The sequence below is a fragment of the Astyanax mexicanus genome, chromosome 11 (genome assembly GCF_023375975.1).
Source record: "Astyanax mexicanus isolate ESR-SI-001 chromosome 11, AstMex3_surface, whole genome shotgun sequence".
Lineage (NCBI taxonomy): Eukaryota > Metazoa > Chordata > Actinopteri > Characiformes > Acestrorhamphidae > Astyanax > Astyanax mexicanus.
In genome coordinates this window covers 27744418-27765472 of record NC_064418.1, presented here as the reverse complement: position 1 = coordinate 27765472, position 21055 = coordinate 27744418, and the positions used below count along the sequence as shown (strand labels likewise).

The 21055-nt window shown below is 36.4% G+C and overlaps 2 protein-coding genes across 4 annotated transcripts; both read right to left on the bottom strand.

Moving 5' to 3' along the window:
* Window positions 1–279: 279 nt before the first annotated feature.
* On the bottom strand, window positions 280–2048 carry wu:fc50b12 (uncharacterized protein LOC103911624 homolog). 2 transcript variants are annotated; one of them, XM_022668558.2, is made up of 5 exons: window positions 1682–2048; window positions 1496–1533; window positions 1231–1394; window positions 541–813; window positions 280–428 (listed from the first exon to the last, which is right to left on the bottom strand). In XM_022668558.2, the coding sequence occupies exons 1-4, from the start codon at window positions 1698–1700 to the stop codon at window positions 579–581; spliced, it is 456 nt and encodes a 151-aa protein (XP_022524279.2). In that variant the 5' UTR covers window positions 1701–2048; the 3' UTR covers window positions 280–428; window positions 541–578. The 2 variants fall into 2 exon arrangements, with proteins under 2 accessions (XP_022524279.2, XP_049340954.1); XM_049484997.1 differs by having other exon boundaries at window positions 280–813.
* Window positions 2049–3221: 1173 nt separating this feature from the next.
* Window positions 3222–18596, bottom strand: slain1a (SLAIN motif family, member 1a). 2 transcript variants are annotated; one of them, XM_007251696.4, is made up of 9 exons: window positions 17980–18596; window positions 14002–14138; window positions 11710–11841; window positions 10202–10312; window positions 9805–9954; window positions 5993–6343; window positions 4998–5195; window positions 4596–4878; window positions 3222–4179 (listed from the first exon to the last, which is right to left on the bottom strand). In XM_007251696.4, the coding sequence occupies exons 1-9, from the start codon at window positions 18414–18416 to the stop codon at window positions 4104–4106; spliced, it is 1875 nt and encodes a 624-aa protein (XP_007251758.3). In that variant the 5' UTR covers window positions 18417–18596; the 3' UTR covers window positions 3222–4103. The 2 variants fall into 2 exon arrangements, with proteins under 2 accessions (XP_007251758.3, XP_007251759.3); XM_007251697.4 differs by lacking the exon at window positions 10202–10312.
* Window positions 18597–21055: the final 2459 nt, after the last annotated feature.

The following is a 21055-nucleotide window of genomic DNA, read 5'->3' as shown; positions in this document are numbered from 1 at the left end:
GGTAGTATATATATATATATATATATATATATATATATATATATATACTATATTCGGGGGTTTTGGTTATGTTATATTTTGTTTAATTTTTGTTTAAATTTAGCAATTTGACAAATATTTAACCATAAGGTACAAAATCTTAAACAAACTGACGTCCCTTTACAAAAACATGTTTTTATTTGATAAAGTCCTTTTTTGGTATAACGTGGACTATCTGCTACCTTTTGATTTAACCAGCATGTACATTTTTAAAAATATAAATAAAAATTGGAAGAAAAATAGGAAAAATGAGCTTTATTTTGAGAAGCATTTTGAGAGATTTAACAGATTTTAGAGGATTGAGGTCAATAAAACATTAATGCTGCCTCATGTGGCCTACATAAAAAGAGATCAGCAGCCTATAGCTGCTAGCTGGAAGCATGAAGACCCTGGAGATACATCAACAAAAAAAAGTCAGATTTCTACAAACAACTGGTTCTTCATGATTACTTTCATATAATGCCTATTTATACATTGTTTTCCTTTTTTAAGGACACAAACCTGAGGAAATTTTTTCTCATGCTTGCCAACAAGTGACATTAGTTGTAGCTGCGATTGAGTTCATTGATTCTGCGCAGAGCATCCTTATTTTCGATGGTCTTGTGTACTGTGATGAGAAAGGGAAAGGCAGAGGGAAGCTCCACTCGCCGGCTGAGTTTCTGGTGACCCCAGTGCAGACAGCGCAGCCTCTCAGCCAGGTCTCGGCGGCCAGCTCGCTCCAGACCATCCTGAAGCAATTTAGTCTTGTTAGGCTTGTCCCAAGACCTCTCATACCTATGTGATAGGATACATTATATAAGTGTCCATAATTTGTTTAGAAAAGAGTGTTAAGGAAAGTATTAAAATAAATATAGAAATATAGAAAAAAATTAAATATTGTGATAATTGATATTGTCCTTTGAGACATTTTAAGTATTTAAGCAGGAACCTGTACAAAATAATACATGTAAGATTAGAAAACCCTCAGTTACAATACTTAATCAGTTAAAGTCACTTTTGGTAATTAAACCTTGTATCTCAGAAACAAAAACAATGTGACCTTTAATACAAAGATTTTGACAAGTAATATCAGACATTTTCACCCAAATAAAAATGCATGTGTTTTATGTACATATTCCTACAACATACAGTGTATTTTTACATAATAGGCTGTAGTAAAATTATTTATGTAGTTTGTCTGCTTTTTTATACCAGGATTCCAGCATGCTCTTGGCCTGGAGCCTCTTCTCTTTAGAAGTAGAGTGAAACTGCCTGACTTCAGTTCTGTTGAAGCCCAGCTCATACGCAAGAACTGTCCACTCAAAGCCCAGCTGCTTTGAAATATCTTGTATTGACTTCATATTAATCACAGCATCCTGACAGACACAGAAGGTATATATAGATTTTTTTCTATTCTCTTCACTTCTGCTTTGTCCTTAAACATTTTATAAGACAGATCAGATTTTACATCACTTACCTCTTGAGCTTTACTTGGCATTTTTTCCTGACTGTACTCTGGGTAAGAAAAAAGCTTTGCTTCATTAACAAAAAACACAATTTAACACTTGTTCTGATCTAATATATTTACTATATATAATCAAATTATATGACTATAACTTTGGTTACATTAGTCATTTATAGCTAACAATAAAGAAGTACTTACTGTTTTTGTCCGTGCACATAAAACACAGTGCCTCAACGCTGGCTTGGAGTCACCAAGGAGATTCTCTAAAACAAATCTGCTCAGTTACAAATTAAGTCATCATTTAGACCAAGCTCTGTCAGTTGAGTCCAGTGAACTTAATGTGGAATAAAGTCATGTGACTCACCTGTAGCAAACCTGTAGCAGAAGTACTATTCAGCCAGTTAGCTTCTGGAGTTCTGAAATTTAAAGTGATCTTCAGCAGCTGTTGTTTTTACATACAAGGCTTTTTTTCTGTTTTTCTTTAAAGCCCCATAAAACTATTCTAAAGGATGTCCATCAGTGATAAACCTCTTTCTAATGTTACAGTGGCATTGCCCATTTTTTTTTTTTCATTTGAATGATGGTTGTGATTCACAGATCTTTAGGGTTTATTTAGGTTCTGATAACTGAAGTGGAGTTATCACCTCAAAAAAAAAATATATATATATATAAAATAAATAAATAAATGAATATACATATATATATATATATATATATATATATATATATATATATATTAGGACTGCTCCTTCTACACCGTGTGGCCCTGGAGAGCCAGATTAATGTAATTAAAAAGAAAATTTACCAGGTTCCCAAGGTTTAAATCTAATCTCAACCTTACTGTGAAACATGGGGATCGCTGCTGTGTTGCCACCAGATGCAGTCAGACTTGAGTCAGTTTACATTCACACAGCAGGTAAAAGTTGCATAAATCCATTAATAATGTTCTTCATATTTGACACAGATGTGTTATTTGTGTGAATAAATCAATGAATCAGTCATTCTCAATTCTGATTTCGGGCACTTTTATATCTGGTAGTGAAATCCAGTTACAGACCATTATCCGATTTATAGCAGTGTGAATCATTCTAAACATCCAGTTCAAAATTAGATCAAAGTAAAAAGATAGTATGAACAGCCTTAAAAACATTAGATTTGGTAAGAAAATCAAATTTGAGACACTTTATCTGTTGTGTAAATTTGACCTTTAACATATTGTTCTAAATCAAATATGAATTAAATTTATTATGATCTGACATGGATTTAAGCTGCGATTTCTGTCAGACATAGTGTTTCTAATGGTAAGCCAGCACAAATCAGATTTTTGGCATCTGAATTGTATCCGGGTTAATAGCCTGAACAGCCAGATTTTTGCATATTAGACACAAACCACATTTGGAGGTGATTTGAAATGCATCTCTGTCTGTCCACTGTCTGTGCCTTTTTTGTCACTTACAGCCCATCAAACATGGCCTCATCAAATCCAAAGTGATGAAAGTGGGGTGGTCCTAAAGGAGCGCCAAGGGTTGGATAGATCAGTTTAATCTCCAGTCTAAACATAGCCTAAGATGTGTGTTTTTAGTTTTTAACACAATTTAAATACTAATATAAAAATCTTTCTTTCAAGAAAGTAATTTAAGTAAGGTATTCCATTAAATAAATCTTTTGTTTTAGAGCAATCTGTAGATACACAAAATAGTGTTCAAACACCAGATACAGAACTTCCTCAAGCTGATAATCATGGTCAGTTGAAAAGTCTTTATTTTAATGTTAAAATACACTCACTTGCATTCCCTTCATGTTTTAACAAAAAAAATTCTAAATGTGCAATTCTTCAGCAATGCTCCTTCACATGAGCAGCTTGTAAACATACAATTCTGCATGTCACACTTTGCATTAAGAGGCATTTGAACTCTTTAATACTGTAGAATAAATGAGAAGTTACTAAGAAAACAAAATTATGACTGGAGCTGTAAAGTATGCGTAATAGTGTCAAAAAACAAGCTGTCCATTAATAACAGTAATTGGATAGTTATTGAAATGTCATATCTTTGTATTCACAGTTACAGTTTATTGCGACGATTATCTTGTCTCCATCATACTTATCAAAAAGTGCTTCTTTAGAAACGTTTAGGAATGAAAGGTTCAGTAGTACTTGATGTGCTTTGCGAAAATAAACTTAACTGGCACTAATCTGTATGTTCTTTCTTAACAAACGGGACAGTAAAAGCGCAGTTCTTGAGACAGTACATTACTTATGGCATTAAAAACACTTGACATTAGGCACTAAAATAACCAATATTTGCCATATCTAATTAATAATCTCACTTGATGCTTCTGGTTCTTGTAACAAAAAGTAAAATTCAATGAGCAGGGTGTCATTCATATGTAAACATTTGTATGCATAATGCTCTAATTAAAATGTTTGGCCAAAGGGCATATTGCAGTTATTTATTCATATTGCATCAATGCAATTAATTAACACTGCTAACCTTGTTACACCATCGATTATCACGAAAGTCCTTCTTTTTTCTGTTTCAGTTTGTGAACAACAGCTCCGCCCAGCCAGCTGGGCTTTAAACACTGTTGGACGTTTGTGGACGGCAGTAGTTATCCAGCGTCAATAGCATCCATCTTTCCAGCTTGAATCACGCAGGGCACTCAAAGCAGCCACGCTCTTTGGGGGTGTCAGCAAGCTATAATAAATAACAGATATTTTAGAACAGTAATCATTAGTTTAAATCATCAATATAATTGTGAAACTGTATTATTTAATGCAAAGTCATTTACACTGGATCAACCTTTGAATTTACTCTGATCAGCCATAGCATTAGTCCCACCTAAATCATAGACTCCATAAGACCTGTAAAGGCCCTTGTCAGACATGATTATATCCTTATTCTTACCAACATCACTTTCAAGAACTGACTGTTAATTTGCTGCCTAATATATCAAACCTCTTGAAAGATGCCTCTGTAGATGAAGATAATCAATGTATATCAATTGAACTGGTACTAATGTAATGGCTTATTGGTGTACATGTTCTATATCATTTCATTAAGTAAACTATGTAATTTAGATTCTGATAGTAACTGTCAGTTGATGTGAGTACCTGCGCACTGGTTGAGCAATTTTGCTGCGTGCGGTCCCAGTGGTCCCAATAAAGGAGGCTGGGCGAGGTAGAGCACTGCGACTGGTAGAGGACGAGGTGCTGGGTTTACTGGGAAGAGGAATGCCACTACTGGAGAGAGAGTTTAAGCTAACTGATGAAGGCATTGTGGTGGGACCCTGTATTGTTGGACTGACATACGCTGTGGCCTTCAGTGGTTGCCGCGTTGCTGTAGAGAAGTTGCCTATACTCTGCACTCGTTGCTGCAGCTGACCTGGGGAGGGAACTGAAAGATGAATGATGTCAGAGGTCAATAACACAATGCACAGCAGATGAATGAAATCACCTACAATTGTATTAAATGCTCTTTAACTCCTAAAGATAAGCTGATAGTGTTGGTCTTACTTGCAGTTTGAAGCCTGGCAAGCCCACTTGAAGAATCAAAGCTCTGACTGTTGCGCAGTGAGGATGATGAAGATGGGAAAGACGGGAAAGCTGGGGCAGGACTGGCAGGAGAAACAACACTTGGGACACTTGGGACACTGGGCACCGACAGCATGCTGGGAGCCCGTATCAGGTTTGGCATACTTCTTCGCAATTTATCTTTAAACAAAAAAATACAAGATATTGAAATAATGAACAATTAGTAAATGGATAGATCATTACTGAAACGAGAAATTACTAAGTGTGACTCTTTTTAGAAATCTGCCATTCCAATAGCCCCTACTATTATATTAATAGCTCTACTACCTGATCCAGCAAATGCTTTTCTCCCCTCCCATTTTGGCATAAATGTACTAACATTTGGTCACAAGCCTGGGCAGCAGCACGGCTGCCATGCACTGCCATTCATCCACTCATAATCAGAAAACTTGGCCCAACATGCTGGAGATGTGAACATGTGGCATGTATTACATATTTGCTGGACCTTCTGTATTTACAATGTAAAAAAAATAAATGCCATTAAATTAATAACTGTTCAAATTTAAGTCAGTATATAAGTAGAGTATAATAAAAGTCATAATAAATGTGAGTGAATCTAGCTATAATTTACTGGGATAATTGCAATAACCTTCACAATCTCCTAAACACACTCCAGGTTTCCATCTAAATCTTTAGCAAAAGTTAAGAAAAAAATCCAAATTTCTGCAACTGAAATTTAGGCTACTATAATTAGGAAAAAGTAAAATGACGTGGTTTAACGCTGCCTGTGCTTTTACCAAAGGAATCTTTACAGCAATATGCAGTCATTTATTGGCTAAGTTGTTTGCAGTTAGGTTTGAAATTTCCATGCCACCCCAACCTGGTCATTGTTAAGTGCATTTTCAGTTTTTTTTTTTTTTTTGCTTTTACTCTAAAATCAGTAATAATATATTGTTATTGTTGTGGAGTGTGCTGACCTGTGCTGGTGCGGTAACTGTGTGCTTCGTTGGCTGTGTAGCTGGTTGTGCTGGAGCTGGGGCTGGGGGTGCTGAACTGTTGCTGGTAGGACAGGCTGCTGAGGTACTGTGGGCTAGACGGGCTGCGGCGAGTTTCTCTTGGGCTGGAGAGGTTGTGTGAGTGGGACAGGCTGCGCTGCATGGACCCCGTACGGAAGAGCCGAGGCTGGGGAGGTGGCAGATCGTCATACTCTTCCTCTTCCTCCAGGTCCATGACACTCCTCCCCGGTCGACGCAAACCTGAGTGCACAGAGAAGCTGGAGCTGCGCCGAGCGACTGTGGCAGAGGTAGTGGCATACTCCTGACGCAGACCTGAATACACACATGCACACACATTAGACGTGGTAATCATAGAGAAAAGATGCTGTGACACAGATAAAATGTCTTTTTTTATATCTTCAGTAGTGTCACTACAGAGGTGAATCCGCATTACATTATCCTTCTGTATTGATAATTTGTATGATCCCTAATTTACTGTAGGTAGTTGTACAATTAGGTTTTTACATTTTCCTTGCCTGAGTTCTAGCACTCTGCACCATCCTTATCAAATGAAGTATTCTGATACCAACTTTATCAACTATATTTCACCCTACCCTTTATGCAGATTTATTAGTGCCTCTCAAGGACCTATGAATTAGAGAAATTCGGATGACATCTGATAAGCACCAGTACATTATAAAAAAAATAGCTGTGTACATCACATATATTATATCTGTTGATTCCTTTCGACAGACAAACCTTAATGAATGACAAAGTTTCTGTGCGCATTCAGTCACATTTTGGCAAGCCAGATGTCCGAAGTCTCCCAGAAGTTGCAGGAGTCTACCACATATCAATAACAGCTCCCTGATGCCCGCAAGTCAAATAAAATCTCCCAGAATCTAGAACAAGTACCCCAAGAGTGAGCACAAACGTGCACGCAGGTGACATAGAATGTTTCCCTAATAGCGTGTGTGAAAGAGAGGGGGAAGGAGAGAAAGGTCCAGGTCCTGAAGTACCTATGTGAAATTAATTTTTGCAACTTAGGATGCCTGGCAAACTTATACCCAAAAATATGTCCACATAATTATGTTTATATAAGATCTACAATTACTAAAAAAGGAATTTAAGACAAATACAACCTGATTTTATGTAACCATTTATTTTTTAAACAATCATTTAATTAATTAAAGGACAAAAGCAAACCAAAGCAACCAGTCCTGTGTGACATTATTTTTTATGTAAGAACTGGCACCATTATCAATCATATAAAGAGCCCAAAAATATATATTAAGGGCACAGAACTACCTTTACCCAATGACCAATATATATTTTTTATATTTTTGGAAATTTGTCACGCTAAAAAAAGTAATTCAGGCCAAATACAACCTGATTTTACACAAAATACAGTTTTTAAATAATAATTTAATTAATTAGAGGACAAAAGCAAACTAAAGCAACCAGCCATGTGTAAAAACGTCATTTAATTTAATTATTTGGCATCAACTAAACTAGGCGCAACCAGGCTTGACTACTATCATTCCAGTTATTGTCACTTACAACCTTTTCATCAAAGTAGGTTAAAATGTCTATGCAATTGGCTCACAGTCTGGACCAGTCTAAAAAAACGGGCTACAAAGCCATTTCTAAACAGTGGTGGAACTTCCTAAAATTGCCCACTCCAGCACACCAAAATTCCTCATACAGGATTCTCTTATCTCAGATGAAATCAGCATTTATAATTCCAATATATAAGGTCCTTTTAAACATGGCATTAAGCTAACACATAATTCCATAATATAAACATTATACCAGCAGTCAAATGGTGATGAGAGAGTTTTAGTCTGAGGATGCTTTGCTGATTAAAGGTATAAGCATGAACTGTAAATTCCGCTCTCTACCTGAATATACTGCAGGAGAATGTCATTGATCTGAACCTCTGAAACTCAAGCCAAATTGAGTTGTGCAACAAGACAGCCATTCTGAACAGCTTCACAGAACCAAATTACGCCCTGACTTTAGATGCTGTGGGCTTTTAAACAGGCAGTTAAAGTTTAAAAGCCCTTTATTGTGGCTTAATTAAAGCAATTCTGTGTGGTCCAAAATGCCTACCCAGATTCCAAATAGGCAATTCCGGTAATAGAAAGTATTTATTGTAGTTGCTGCTGAAGGTGGCATGTGTGTTTGTTAAGTTCACAGAAGTAATTGCTTCTCTACACAGGTGTTAATAAGATTGTATTAATAAAAGGGTACTAGTTGCAAAACATTATGAGTCAGCAAAAGAAGCGATTATTTAAAACTGTTTTGTCATGTTCTCATTGACATTACATTTTGTATAAAAATCTGAAAACATTTAGGGTGACATGTAAAATTAAAGGTGATCAAAAGAGAAGGGCTGACACAGGGCACTGTAAGTCATGTTAGGGTTACAGGATAATTTATCTAGCATTTGCCTACTGAGTTTGGTACCATATCTGCCTTTAATGAAATTGAGTGAACATCATTAAACATTCATGTGCACTCAGCTGTCAAAAGTACTTAATAAATGATTAAAGCCGACTAATGTGTGATAGTTCCAAAACCACTGAATAACTTCTTTTAATATGACCCAGCTGCAGAGAGAGCAATGCTGTGACACTACAGAAATGTTAATTACATTTGTATCTGAGTTAAACATAACAATTTTTATGTTTTATTTTTGGGAGGGCTTTCCATTAGGGTAAGAAAGAAAAATCTTGATCTTACCAAAAAATCTTGGCAGGAGTGGCAAATTATTCAAAAGCAGTGTGTAAGACCGGTGGAGGAGAACATGCATGAAAACTGTGATTAAAACCAGTGTTATTCCCCCAAATATTGATTTCTGTACTCTTAAAACTTTATGAATATGAACTCAGTTTTTTTGCATTATTTGAGGTCTGAAAGAACTGCATCTTTTTTATTATTTCAGCCCTCTCATTTTCTGCAAATAAATGTGCTACAAAACAATATTTTTATTTGGAACTTGGGAGAAATGTTGTCTGTAGTTTATAAATATAATAAAACAACAATGTTAATTTTACTCAAACATATATCTATAAACCAGAGAAACTGATTCCGAAACTGAAGTGATTTTTTTTGCTGTATATGAGCGATTCTTAATTCTCTCGATTTTAATATTTCATTTGTTCCTGTATAACAGCTGTTTGCAGATATGCCAAAACAAAATCATTTACAGCTATCTGTTGTCATTTACATTTTTTCTAGGCAGTCAAAACGGTACCAGCACAATAAATTGGTTATTTTCATGCTATTGTAAGAAGAGCAATCAGCTTTTATACTGAATAAAGTAGTAATTTACAGGTTTTTTTGAGAGAAGCAGAAGCGTATCTACTGAAATGGCCGGTTTTATATGTTCAAAGATGTACAATCCTGATTACCTTGTTTTGAACATCACCATAGAACAGTAATGCAATTAATTTCATTCATTTTATTATCTGCATTAATTTGATCAACTGCCCCAGCACTACTTTCCATGCCTCACAAAAAATTAAGCAAACTGAGAACTCAAGTGCTGCAGCTGATATCTGATATCTGCTCATACTGGCCAGTCTAAATAGCAAGCTCAGCGATTCCTAATCCCTCCACATTCCTGTGAGTTCAGTATTAGGGGTTGGACAGATTGCAGGACAAATAGAAATACAAAGAAAGAAAGCTGAGGAGGGCATAATACTGTAACACCATCTCCCCGTGGAGCCAGGCCTAGTTCATAATGCCGAAAGATAAAAGCTTAGATTAGTGTGCTAAAAGGAACATACTCTCTTCTTGTAGTCGGGCCATGACCTGCACATCTGTCATGTCCTGAAGTTTGTAGTCCATAGAGATTGAGTCATCCTCCAGCTCTGAGGTGCTGAAATCGTTTTCTGTGGAAGACTGTGGGCTGACGGTTGCATGTGGACGACCGTAATCTACAAATTTAAAAAAAGGGGTTAAAAGAGTTACATAAGATATATGATAAGACATTTATACAACAATATACAACATACTGTATGTGATGTTCATACAAACTATGTATTAAGACTTTGGTACACGTTACATAATCAAAAATATATTAATATATATATATATATTTTTGAGTGGTAGTTCCACATTAGCTACTTGTAAAGTGCTTGTAAAGCACAGAGATGAATGATGGACGAGTATGATCAGGCTTACTGTAAGTAGCCGTGTGATAGAGGAATGAAGGAGACCTCTCGGCCAGTCCACCGCTATTCCTCCCAGTAAGAGGCTGCTGCAGCAAGCAGTGGCTGGATGGAGAGGATGGCACTGGATCAACAGAGACGTGAGAAGTGGCTTAGTGTAATGGATTTACGATATTTGATAACCTTGAATGATGATATGAGATGCCTTCACTGAAGATCATAATGAGTGGCCACTATACATTTGCAGTATAATAGTTACAAACATAAAGGATGAGCAAAACTACTGTTTAATATAGAATATTTAATATTTTAACTAGGGCTACATTAATATATACTGCTACCACATCCCAAGCCACACACACTATACTTTAATTACTATATTACTTACTGTATTATTAAGCACACTTCTAATGGTTGTACCCTTATTGCACTGTGTTTAACATAGTATTAAGTGTAGTAATGAACAGTTTGGGACACAGCAGTGTTTTTTTTAGTGGGCGTGGCCATTTTTGCAAAGTGCTGTCTCAGCATTATATTTTCAATGATGTTGATGACATCACTAATATCTTTGACGTCAATAACATTGATGAGTAGGAACAGGACCATAAGTGCTCCATTAAGACAGTTTGAAATACTATATGACAATAACTGCTTTTCTATAGGGACAGAACACATGCTGCTAAAGCCATTTCCACAAAAGACAATGTCACCAGACCTAATCAATAATGTCTCACATTTCGCTACGTCTGTGCTGAGTTGTACTCAAAGACATCTGATATGCATTTCTTCTAGAACAAAATCAATGCATATAATAATAATGCATTTAGGTTCACTGTTTATGTACTATCAGCACATGTAGAATTGTCATATAATTTTAAAAAAAGCACGCTGATGCTGTTTAGTAAATTATATGCAAGTGTATCAGCTAGGGGTGTGACGAGATCTCGTGGCAAAAACATGATAATATTTCTCGTCAAGCTTAAACCTGTCTAGTGGGAAAAAAAACTGTTTAGCGTGGACTTTTTAAGAGGGATCTGGCAACACAGTAGCGATAGCAGCGAGTGTGGTGGCTGAGCAGTGAGAGCAGCTCTCAGCAGAAGAGGAAAATTCAGGCATTTGCACAGAAGATGCTTCTGCTACTTTTAAGTAGCAGACTTGCTTAATATGACGGGTTGTGGTTTGCACTTATTGTTTGCACTATATAAGACCTAAAAAAGTTTTATTTTTATTTTTTATTCTTATTCTTATTTCTATTTCTTATCAAATCAATGTGTGAGAAAAAACAGTCTGTTAAGTTTGCGTTATATGATTTTGTCAAATAAAATGTTTTTTTTTTTTTGACATTTTCTTAAAAAAAAAAAAAATTAAATCTCATCTCGTCTCGTTCTCGTGAACCCACTATGGTCTCGTCTCGTCTCGTGATATTAGTGTCTCGTCACACCCCTAGTATCAGCATATAAAAATCCCAAAAAAACTGTCTGTTAGTGCAACTATAGTGATGGCAGTAGTAATGTTTGTTACCTGTTTGTTCAGTTAGCGTGGGTTTAGTAAGAGGTTTAACACAAGCACTTAATGAGTGGAGTCCATCTACAACAGGGCTGTAAGTAAGGGAGGATGAAGCATATCCTGAGAGGACCCCTCTCCATCTTTTGGCTAAAGAAAAAAAGAGAAGGGATATTTGTAAGATGCTGTTTAGTTAAATGAGCATAGAGCATAACGTTTAAGTTTATTAAAATTAAAAAGGAGTGAGTGATTGCACCAAATACTTTTTAACATTTCCACATCTGCCCATCTGTCAACCCTCAATGAACACTGATATTGCTAAACTAATCTGTAGTTATTGGTAAGCAAACAGAGTGCCGTGCCTTTGGCATACCTAACACAATTAGCCTTGCCACAATTGCATGAAAACTAGCATTCACGGCTGCCCACAAAAACAGCTTTTTAGAGACTCGCTGAACAATGCTGTATTCATGACCTCCCAGCACAGAGCCAACCTTGCTCAATCAGCAAAGAGGGCACAAGGCTCAGCAGCACACTCATCTGTGTACAAATCTCATACATTATTTATATATGGACTGATACAAACGGGCTAATTGATATAAATTGCTATCCTCATGCTCTGCATGTCCTGGCTGTGATATGCATTAGATCTTTGGAAAGGAGACTGTTAGCAAAAGGGTTAATATAGTCAAGGTTTCTATGGTAACCATCTTCTTTGCCATGGCTGCAAAACACAGGATTGAATGTTTCAGGTCTGAAGAGAACTGAGTAAAGGAAAAGGGTTTAGATGTATTTACATTATGTCTGTTTCATAAAAAAAATAATCAAAAAACTTACAATTTCTACAGTTTTAAAGGGAAAACATGCATATATATTGTAAGCAGGTAGTCCTGTCACAGTAAATATATTTATTGGACAATATATTGCCTCAAAAATAACTGCAGTATTTGATATTATTTTCATTTTTGAAGATTGTGTAATGGCACTTATATAATGATACCATAATATCCTAATAATGTAATTACACCTTATGTGCTGGACTGTACAGTATATTGTTTTTGCATTGTTATTGCAGAGCGTGCATGCACATAGTTACACTGCAGTCAAATTAAATTATACACCGTCAAATTAAAGTAAAATAACAATACTAACTTTTTACTAGAATCCTAGAATAGATGTACCAGAATAAAAACAGCAAAACGAAAATATACTGCAATGCCATTCATGCAGCTCTAATCTGCAAAAACAAAAATGCAAAAGGCCAACGAATAGTCTGTTCTGTTGACCATTCTTGGTGATGCTATATATTTACTAAAAGATCCTTTTTTACAAATGCCATTTCTGCATGCTGTGTGCTATCTTTGACTGCACCATCATGACCTTGCCTCATTCCTCACTTGGCACTTTTCTACTGTCATTCAAACCACATGGTTTTCTTATCTTGAGAGTATAATTATGGACTCTTTTCTTCACAGCACCAAGATTCTATTCAAAGAGACTGACACTTACATAAGTGTGTAATCCAAGCTTAATAGCAGGGTTTGTCTTACTTCACATATTCTTACAGTAGCTCTGCTCTTTTTGAAATACACTCTATGGACAAAAGTATTAAAACACCTGCTTATTAATCGTTTTTTTCAAGAGTATAAACCTTTCCAAAAAGTCCAGAGAACACAGCTTTCTCCACAAATTCACAACTCAATCATGGGGGGCTTTAACCCTCTCTAGCCCACGCCTTATTCATATATATTATATTATTTTTATTTATTTGTTTCTACCTGGACTAGACAAGCAATAGGTTCAACTTAAGAGCAGCTGAGGGCATTCATTAGAAGGGGTTAGTTCTGTTCCTTAAATATGGATTAAGCCTAGTCTTAGACTTCACAGTATTTTGAATGAAGAGTTCCCATTGAGGTAAAATTAGAACTAGAAATAGAAAAAGGCTTAATTCCGACCGTTAGTATATAAAAAAACACCTACATTGTATAAAATAAGTGTAGAATGGAGTACCAAGTACCAAACATTATCAACTGATGACAACGATTAGATTTAAAGATGTTTTACATGTGTAAGCAGCATCAGCTATTATTAAACAGTTTTTCAAAGAGACTCTGGTGTGCTAATGATGAGTTTTAAGCCCATTTAAATTACTGATTCTATCTGCTTAAGACTCTGCACCTAGTTTCCAATGCAATAGACAAAACTTAAGATGAATCCATCTCCATTAACCAAACGGTGTCCAAATTATTTTAATTTCTTGTAGACTGTATGGAAGTTTGTATTTTAGGGATGTGAGAAAGAACAACATACCTTGCTCAAGTCGGTAGCATAACGAACGCTTTGCTAACTCCACCTCAGGGCTGGGGTTATCAAGCACGTGCCTACACCACTGCTGAGGGCTGAGGGGGGACTGAGCGAACATCTTTGCTTTAGGAGACACATACAACCTGGAGATATAAAAGATACAAGTCAGTTTACTAAAGGCACAGGCTGCTCTGCAGAGATGTTTAGCAAGATATGGCTAAGAAGCATTTCAGCAGATTGACGGTGAGATTGAAAGAGTACTTGGGCAAAAAATCAATTCGCCTCGCAAAGCTGCCTGTTATGGTGACAAAATTTCAATATGTTGACAAGTTACTCTATGAATGTGTTTGAAGGACATAATAAATCTTGTCTGGTTTATTATGGGACACACTAAGGTTTAGCTTTAAAGGGGAATTACATTGAAATGCTATACATAATTACTGAACAGTTATATTTATAAAATGCACTGTTTAAATATCAGTAAAATCTGTTATGACTAAAAACATGCTTAGGAAACCTGGTGAAAAAACGTACAATATAATTTTACCCTTAATAAAATATAATGATATATTTTATTATAATGAAAATATATATTTTTAATCTGTTTATTGAAATAATAAATGTCTAACTGTGTATGTTTACTATTATAAATAATAACCATAAGACCATTCCACTCTTCATGGCTCTTTCACTGACTCAGCAAATTGCACAGGATTATTTCGTTTGAAATGGTGAAAATCATCATGCTGCTCATGCTGCTCCGGCTTGTAATATTTATACAGTATAATTTGCATTAAACAGTTTATTGTCAACCATCCAAAAAACAAACCATTTTCACACAAATTACCCATTCTGGAGCATGTTCTTTTTGAAAATAGATTGCATAGATGGTAACATACATAGCAGATAATATTTTAATATGGTATTTTTTATATCTGGTAAAAAAATAGTTTTGAATAGATACATTGCCTAGTCCTGTCTGAAATGGCTATAAATATAGTGCCTGATGTCTGAGACATTGTATGAAACTACTGCCTGATATCTAAAACACTGTATGAATATAGTGCCTGATGTCTAAGACATTGTATGATTATAGTGCCTGATATCTGAGCTTTTGTATGAATATAGTGCCTGATAACTGATATATTGTGTGATTATAGTGCCTGATGTGAGACATTGTTTAAATATCGTGCCTGATATCTGAGACATTCCTTGATTATAGTGCCTAATGTTTGAGACATTGTATGAATACAGTGCCTGATGTGTAAGATATTCTTATATTCAGCTATACATGCATGTAGGATAGTTCTGAGATGTCCACTGGTAACTTTTAAATATTTATAACAATAGTGATGTCTGAGTTACAGACATCATGGCTCCTTGGCAATTTAACTACCGCAATAAAAAAAATGAGTCAGCAGGTTTCTCCACAATGAACCATTTCACACCAAACCACTGTAACCTACTTTGTGTACATCTCAGTTAAGAAGAAATCATTTATAAAATGATTCAACTTTAATTGTGTCTCCAAAACATTGTCTCATCTCATCCAATCAGAAGTAGATTTCACAACCTGTGATTTGTTTACTATTACACTGTAAACCCAGAAGTTGTTTGAACTCAAATGATTTAAGTCTGTTTTACATAAAATTGGACATTTCTAAACAATAATCTACTTTTGTGAGTTAGTTAAACATTTGTGGGCAAATTACCATTCAAACTGGGATATTTGAGTTACACCAACTTATAATAACTGAGTTTAGTCTGTTGCCATTGGCAGCTTCTTTTCCATTGGCTTCTGTCACAATCAATTTGCATACTGGGTGTGTCCAACAGTTTCTGACACTCACCATCAGTGTGTAGCGATTCCCCCTGGGCTACCTTAGAAATAAATCAACTTTCCCTTTGGTTGTAATAATTTGATGTTTAAATTTATGCTAACTCAAGTTTTCATTCCCCATTACTTAAAAAAATGAGCAAACCAGCTGCCTTAAAAAAGTTAAGATATAACAACAATAAAAAAGTTCAATCAACTTCCACTTTAGTTGTAATAAGTTGATGTTGTAAGTTATGCTAACTTAAGTTTTCATTCCCCATTACTTTTTTAAGGCAACCGGTTTCCTCAATTTTTAGTAAATTCAACTTATCTGGGCTTACAGTGTAGAATAGATAGTTGTTTTATTAAAGTTGGTCCTGGGATATGAAAACAGAACTTAAAGGTCTTTACAGATAACAGATTGAACTATAGAGAAGGTTACTTGTCTGTAAGCAAATCTATTCTGCTCATTAAGATGTTAGCCATAAGCATCAGACCAAATAAATCTATTAAAATTAACACATATCCTCTGCTGGTCAATCAGCTCATCCAGCTTGAGCTGGCCATGCTGTTTTTCTATCTGGGATTTGAAACCTCCCTTGTTTGAGAGGTTCCTCGTGAGTAAGCAAATGTGTTGAGCTAATAAGCTAGGTTAAGATTTTCTCAATCTCCAGAAACGTTTACTTATGAGCATATCAGATGTAAACAGTCCTAACAAAGAACAGCTAGAGTATCCCATCAGCCACTGCTGCAGTAGAAATTAAACTTAATAAATTAGTTTATACATTTTCTTTTTTAATTCAGGTCAGTCTATTAATTCAGGTCAGTAATATTTCTGCATTACTGTCACTACACAGTACTAACAGTTGGCCTAAGTTGTGTTGATGGTCGACAAGTTTGGTCTTGATGGCCCGGTTTAATAATACAGGTCCAGCAGAGTGTTTGTGTTCATTTTAAAGAATTGTATTCACTGGTTTATTGACATTACCAAGCTAGACAACCAGCATGTCCAAGCTGGACCATGCTGGTTGATAATATTACCAAGGTGGTTGACCAGCATGGTCAAGCTTGGACATGCTGGTTGTCTAGCTTGGTCACACTGGTCATGCTAGAAGACCAGATAAACAAACCATTACATTAATTTCCTTTTTCACATATTCTTTGCTGGTCAATCAGCTTAAATTAAAGTATACTGTAACAAATATTGAACAGATGTGCCATTAATTCAGTTATTTCTGTATTCAGCTGCCTGCTGAAAAATCCAGTTTAAGACCAGCTTTTGCTGGCAGCTGGTCTAAGCAGGCCTCGTATGACCAAAGTGGTTAAAAAGTTGATCATCCAGGTCAAACCATGCCATATTAGGGGAAATCAGCTTGTTAAGCAGCTCTTGATCAGGAAAGGGTATGTTGCATTTGATTGTGGTAATGCTTGGCCTCAGTGGTCTTGATGGTCAACCAGTTTGGTCTTAATGGTCCAGTTTGGTGATGCAGGTCTAGCAAAGTGTATTTGTCCATTTTAATGGAATAGTTTAGCTGTTTTATTGGCATGACCAAGCTAGACAACTAGCATGTCCAAGCGTGGTCACCAAGAAAACCAGATAAACTGTTCCATTCATTTCCATTTCCACATATTCTTTGCTGGTCAATCAGCTTAACCAGCTTGAGCTGGTGGTGTTTTTTTTTAAGCAGGTATTTGAAACCTCACATTTTTGAGAGTTTCCTTGTGAGTAAGCAAATGTTTCAGCCAATGAGCTAGGTTAAGGTATTCTCCATCTTCAGAAGCTTTTAGCTATGAGCATATCAGATGTAAACAGACTTAACAAAGGACAGCTAGAGTATCCCATCAGCCACTGCTGCAGCAGTACTTATGTTTGGGTCACTAATAAACAAAGTAGTTATACTGTAAAATAAATCAATCAATAAATACAAATAACAGTATTGAGCAGGTGTGGCATTACTAAGTGAAAGAAGCCATCAGTAATTTCTGCATTGCTGTCTCTACACAATACTAAACAACTAACCTAGTAAACTAGCTACTGTAGCTGTTTTTTTTTTTTAAATGTAAACCCCTATGTTTACCTAAAACTTACTGTATTTTAATCATTTTAACTGTAATAAAAACACACAGTTTTAGAAGTGGGTCAGTAAAATGGAGCAGGGCTGCAGTACCAGGTGTCCTCAGCCTCTCCAGGGTTGGGAAGAAGAGCAGAAATGTCCAGGATCTCAGCCTCGTCTAGCGCTGTCTGGTCGCAGCCGTTGTTCTCCGCCTCTCTCTGAGGATGGAAATACGGGTAGATCTCCTCGGTGTTGTGGGACACAAACGGAGCGGTGGCGGGCGGAGGGGCCGCGCAGTAATTCCCCGTGTGTAATATCGCTATCTGTGCAGCTGTGAGATGTCCAGAGCAGCTCGAGCTGGAGGAGCACAGGTGAGCGGCTGAGGGGCAGCTGTTGGCCGTGTTTGCCCTCGTCCTCAGCTGCTCGTTCTGCCGCTCCAGCTTCCTCACGAGCTCCTGGAGCTTTTTCACCTCCAGCTCGGCGTCCATAACCTTACTGCTGTTGCCGTTGACGTCCGCCATCATCTGGAGGTTCATCACAGCGGCTTCCATCGGACCGCAATCCGCGAATTAGCCGGGAGTTAAAGATGGTGGCGAGGCTGAGAGAGTGAGAGCCAGCGTGGCCGTGAGAGCAGCTTTCAGTGCTGGGCTGGCGGCAGCGCCATGCTGCTTCATTCAGATGCTGTGTGTGATGTGGAGCTTCTGCTGCTGCTGCTGCTGACTCTCAGTGTCTCCTCCTCCTCCTCCTCCTCCTCCTCCTCCTCTCAGCTCAAAACAAAACACCACACACACACACAGGGGTACCAGCCTGCCGGGCATTTTAAAAGCCCTCTCCTTTTGTTCAGTTCCTCTAGTGTGTGGATGAAGGAAAAAAAGGTGATAGACTGGATGATGCTTTGTCATCTTCACCTAATAATAATCACACTGTGGTAAAGGAGAGTTTTTTTTTTTTTTTACTAATTTGTACTGTCATAACAATACACTTAAATGCTTTAAGAAGTACAAACATTACATTTGCACTGATTACCATTAACACACTCAGTATCTGTTTCTGTATTAGCCATAGCTCTATAGTTTGTGCCCATCACATTCTTATATTCATAAATTAGTACCTGTTATATTAGCCATAGTTCACATTAATTCTCTGTACTGTTTTGTTCTGTTATTTTGTTTGTTGTTTGTACTGAGCGGGTCAACCCGAGTAGGATGGGTTCCTCGGACTGAGTCTTGGTTCCTTCCAAGGTTTCTTCCTCTTAAAGGGAGTTTTTCCTTGCCACTGTGTCACCATAAAATTGGCAACTCTGTGGTGCTGCTCATAAGAGGCGTGGACCTGTTTTTCCTGTAAAGCGGCTTTGTGACAACCTTTGTTGTAAAAAGCGCTATATAAATAAAATTGAATGAATGAAAATGTACAAACATTATTCAGTGCATATACTAGTGGTGTCTGTCATTGAAAAAAGAATCAAATTAATCACAAATAATCCAATATTCTCTGACTAAATAATGGATATAATCATGATTACATCTTTTTAAAAAGGGGACAAAAATAATGGTTTAGTGTGGTTTACACCTGGCACACTATAGCCCTATCCGGAAGTGTGAAAAATAAAACTCTAGCATCTTGCGGACCAGTGACTTTTTTGGATTTTCCGGTCACAACATCGCATTCAGTAGCTCCTCCATTTCCACTTGCTGTTGTGTTTAACTGGATCTCCATGGAACTGTGCGCCCAAAGTGTAATCATGGTGCGTGGCAGTGGACAAATAGCTATTTTATTAAATGCGAGGTGACAAGATGTGAATCCGGACAGGACTAAAATTAGCGGAGGACCACGGTGTTCAGCGAAAAACAGTAGGTAATTCAGCTTATAATTTTTAATCTGAGAAAAATACATATATGGTCGTTCTGGACAGGAATACAATCACAGAGGAGCCTCCATGAAAAATAAAACTACCCCAGCACCCCCTGAGAAACGAATCCCATCCAGATATGGCTTATATTTATTTGACTGTGTTAAAATGTCTCAGGGTAGTTTTGATACTAGCATAGCTCCTTTGATAGCTTGAAAAAAGGAAAAGTGTCATCAGCTGTGTGTGTTTGTTTGTGCATGACCACACAAGTGAGAAAGAGAGCATAAACTTTAGCATAAGTATAAGGTTATTTATTTTTGTCCTGAAATTAATTAGCATGTTAATGTTGACAGTACGGTGGCCGAGAAAGCCCAGCGCAGTGCAAATAGAAAAGCGCTGCAAAAGCACAAAACACATCCATCAAAATTACAACACAGGCGCAGCAAATAGAAAAACGCGCTGCAAAAAGAAAAACGCGCTGCAAATAGAACCACAACACAACGGAAGTGAGTCACAACACAACGGAATTTTCCCGGGGGAAAATGGTTTTAAGAGACATTGTGTATTTGTTGTAAGCCAATACAAGTTGTCAAATAGCCCTTTTAATGTGTTCAGAACACAGAATAGCTACCAGCTGTAGTCAATCATGATCACTTACAGGAATCACTCAATCACTGAATTAATTAAAGTGTGGGTATGTATATTTTTTGGCCCAACTTATTCTGTCAAATTAAACTGAAGCCAAATATTGCTATGTCAGTCATGTTCATTCATGTCCATGGCGCCCACAATGGTATTCATAAAAGTTTTATATTAACATTTTTTATAAAAAGTTTCATAAAAATATATAAACACAAATATAATAAGTGTACATTTATTGATGGTACATATCACAGAAGGTTTTAACTAAGTGTTAATTGACACTATTTACGACATTATTACACATTACAATATTTTTTTAACTAATGTTTAAAATCAATGTCTGACATTCTTTAGCATTAACATGTACAGTAGTAATGTTTAGTGACAGACTAATAACTAGAGTCAATTAATAATAGTTACTTTACCATTACTTAACCATTTATTAATGTTTTTGCTGTTGTAAGTACTGTTATTTGTAATAACAAAAAAAAGATATGTTTTTATCACGAATAAATTTCAGATGATGTTCTATTGTGAATTTCTATTGACAAAAACATTTTTTTTATTTAAACGAACTACATCTAAATTAGTTTCTTTTATAAAAAATTCAAGAATATTTTAGTCATAAAACCTTTAAACATTAAATTTCATATCAGACAGAGATTATAGGTGATATGATGGCACCATGCAGGCAGTGGG